The following is a 1,723-nucleotide window of genomic DNA, read 5'->3' as shown; positions in this document are numbered from 1 at the left end:
TAGCGCAACTAACTGTTGAACCAGTCACGCTGTCAGGCTAACTGTACAGAGCAAAGAGAATCTTCTACTTTTCCATCTCAAGTACAAATGCAGACCAATCAGGACTCTTCTTTCAGTCGAGTAGAATCCACTACCATGGACGAAATCAGATGAGCTCCAACTTCAGCGATGTCTACGAAGAACTCCATTCAAAGTGTCTCCGTTTGTCATTTCTATGCTCTTCTGAACTCAAAGACACACATATATTCCTCCCAAACACACTTTCTCAAACTGTAGCACGCTTAGCTCAGTAGCATGACTCATCGACTTCGATTCTTATTTGATTTGCTTCTCTCTGTTAATGGCTGCTCCTGGAGCTCAGTCCTTGACTCCACTTGACAACTAAATAGTTTGATCTGATTTCTCCTTTACGTCGCTTCTCTGTTTTTATTATTATATCGTCATTTTTACTACTATTTTTGTCTTTAAAGGTCTCATGTGAGTATTTTTCATTAAGTCTGATGTTGCACAAAATAAGAATAAATCCTGACGATGAGTTAATATTTGTCTGTTATGATCAGGACTGATGTTGGTGAAAGTAGAAAAGTGGTCTAAACATTTCATTTCTATGTTGGTGCGTTTCTTAATAACACCTCTGGATCAACGGCAGTGATCTCTGACGGATCCCCGATTGTGATGATCTGAAGACAGAATCAATAATTTACCACCGATTATATTAGAAATAAGTCATTTTATTCGGGTTTTCAAACAAACCAGCATTTAAAGGGTTAAATGAGAAACGACCTCTGCTGAGAAAAGGTTCACGCTCAGCGTCTCTGCTCTTCCTGGAAGGAATGTCAGTCTGATCAGCCTCCTCCCCCTCAAACACAGCTGCTCCACTCTGTCCACACGTGTCCTGGTTCCCTTCCCCTCAGATCTGCACCCTGCAGATGGGTGGAACCAACATGTGGTGCAGCAGGAACACATGGTTTGTAGATCGGAGCTCAGACTGGTTTCCTGCATGAGGACATGAGACTCACACAGTCTTTGTTGCTGAGAGCTGAAATGGCGCAGACGTACTCTGAGAAGTTCTCTTGTTCCATCTGTCTGGATCTACTGACGGATCCGGTAACTACTTCCTGTGGACACAGCTACTGCATGAAGTGTATTAAAGGCCACTGGGACACAGAGGACGGTAAGAGAACCTACAGCTGCCCTCAGTGCAGGAAGACCTTCACACCGAGGCCTGTCCTGCAGAAAAACATCCTGGTAGCAGAGTTAGTGGAGGATCTGAAGAAGACTGGACTCCAAGCTGCTGCTGCTGCTGATCACTGCTATGCTGGAGCTGAAGATGTGTCCTGTGATGTCTGCACTGGAAGGAAGAGGAAGGCTGTCAAGTCCTGTCTGGTCTGTCTGGTGTCCTACTGTCAGAACCACCTCCAACCTCACCATGATGTCGCTCAGCTGAAGAGACACCAGCTGGTGGAGCCCTCCAAGAACCTCTGCCCTTGTCATGATAAGATGATGGAGGTTTTCTGTCGCACTGATCAGCAGCTGATCTGTTATCTCTGCACAATGGATCAACACAAAGGCCATGAAGCAATCCCAGTTGCAGCAGAAAGGACGGAGAAGCAGAAGAAGCTGGAGGAGAGTCGACTGAACATCCAGCAGAGAATCCAGGACAGAGAGAAAGATGTGAAGCTGCTTCTAGAGGAGCTGGAGGCCATCAATGTCTCTGCTGATG

The 1,723-nt window shown here is 45.7% G+C and overlaps 1 protein-coding gene across 1 annotated transcript; it reads left to right on the top strand.

The window, feature by feature from the left end:
• Window positions 1-1,021: 1,021 nt before the first annotated feature.
• On the top strand, window positions 1,022-1,722 carry LOC103371049 (E3 ubiquitin/ISG15 ligase TRIM25-like; the record flags this gene model as incomplete). The annotated part of the gene is made up of 1 exon (XM_008300266.1): window positions 1,022-1,722. A coding segment is annotated over exon 1 (678 nt), but the record flags the coding sequence as incomplete, so codon positions are not given.
• Window position 1,723: the final 1 nt, after the last annotated feature.

The sequence above is a fragment of the Stegastes partitus genome, unplaced genomic scaffold (genome assembly GCF_000690725.1).
Source record: "Stegastes partitus isolate 25-593 unplaced genomic scaffold, Stegastes_partitus-1.0.2 Scaffold1518, whole genome shotgun sequence".
In the NCBI taxonomy this organism is placed as follows: Eukaryota; Metazoa; Chordata; class Actinopteri; family Pomacentridae; genus Stegastes; species Stegastes partitus.
This window is presented reverse-complemented; position numbering and strand designations above follow the sequence as displayed.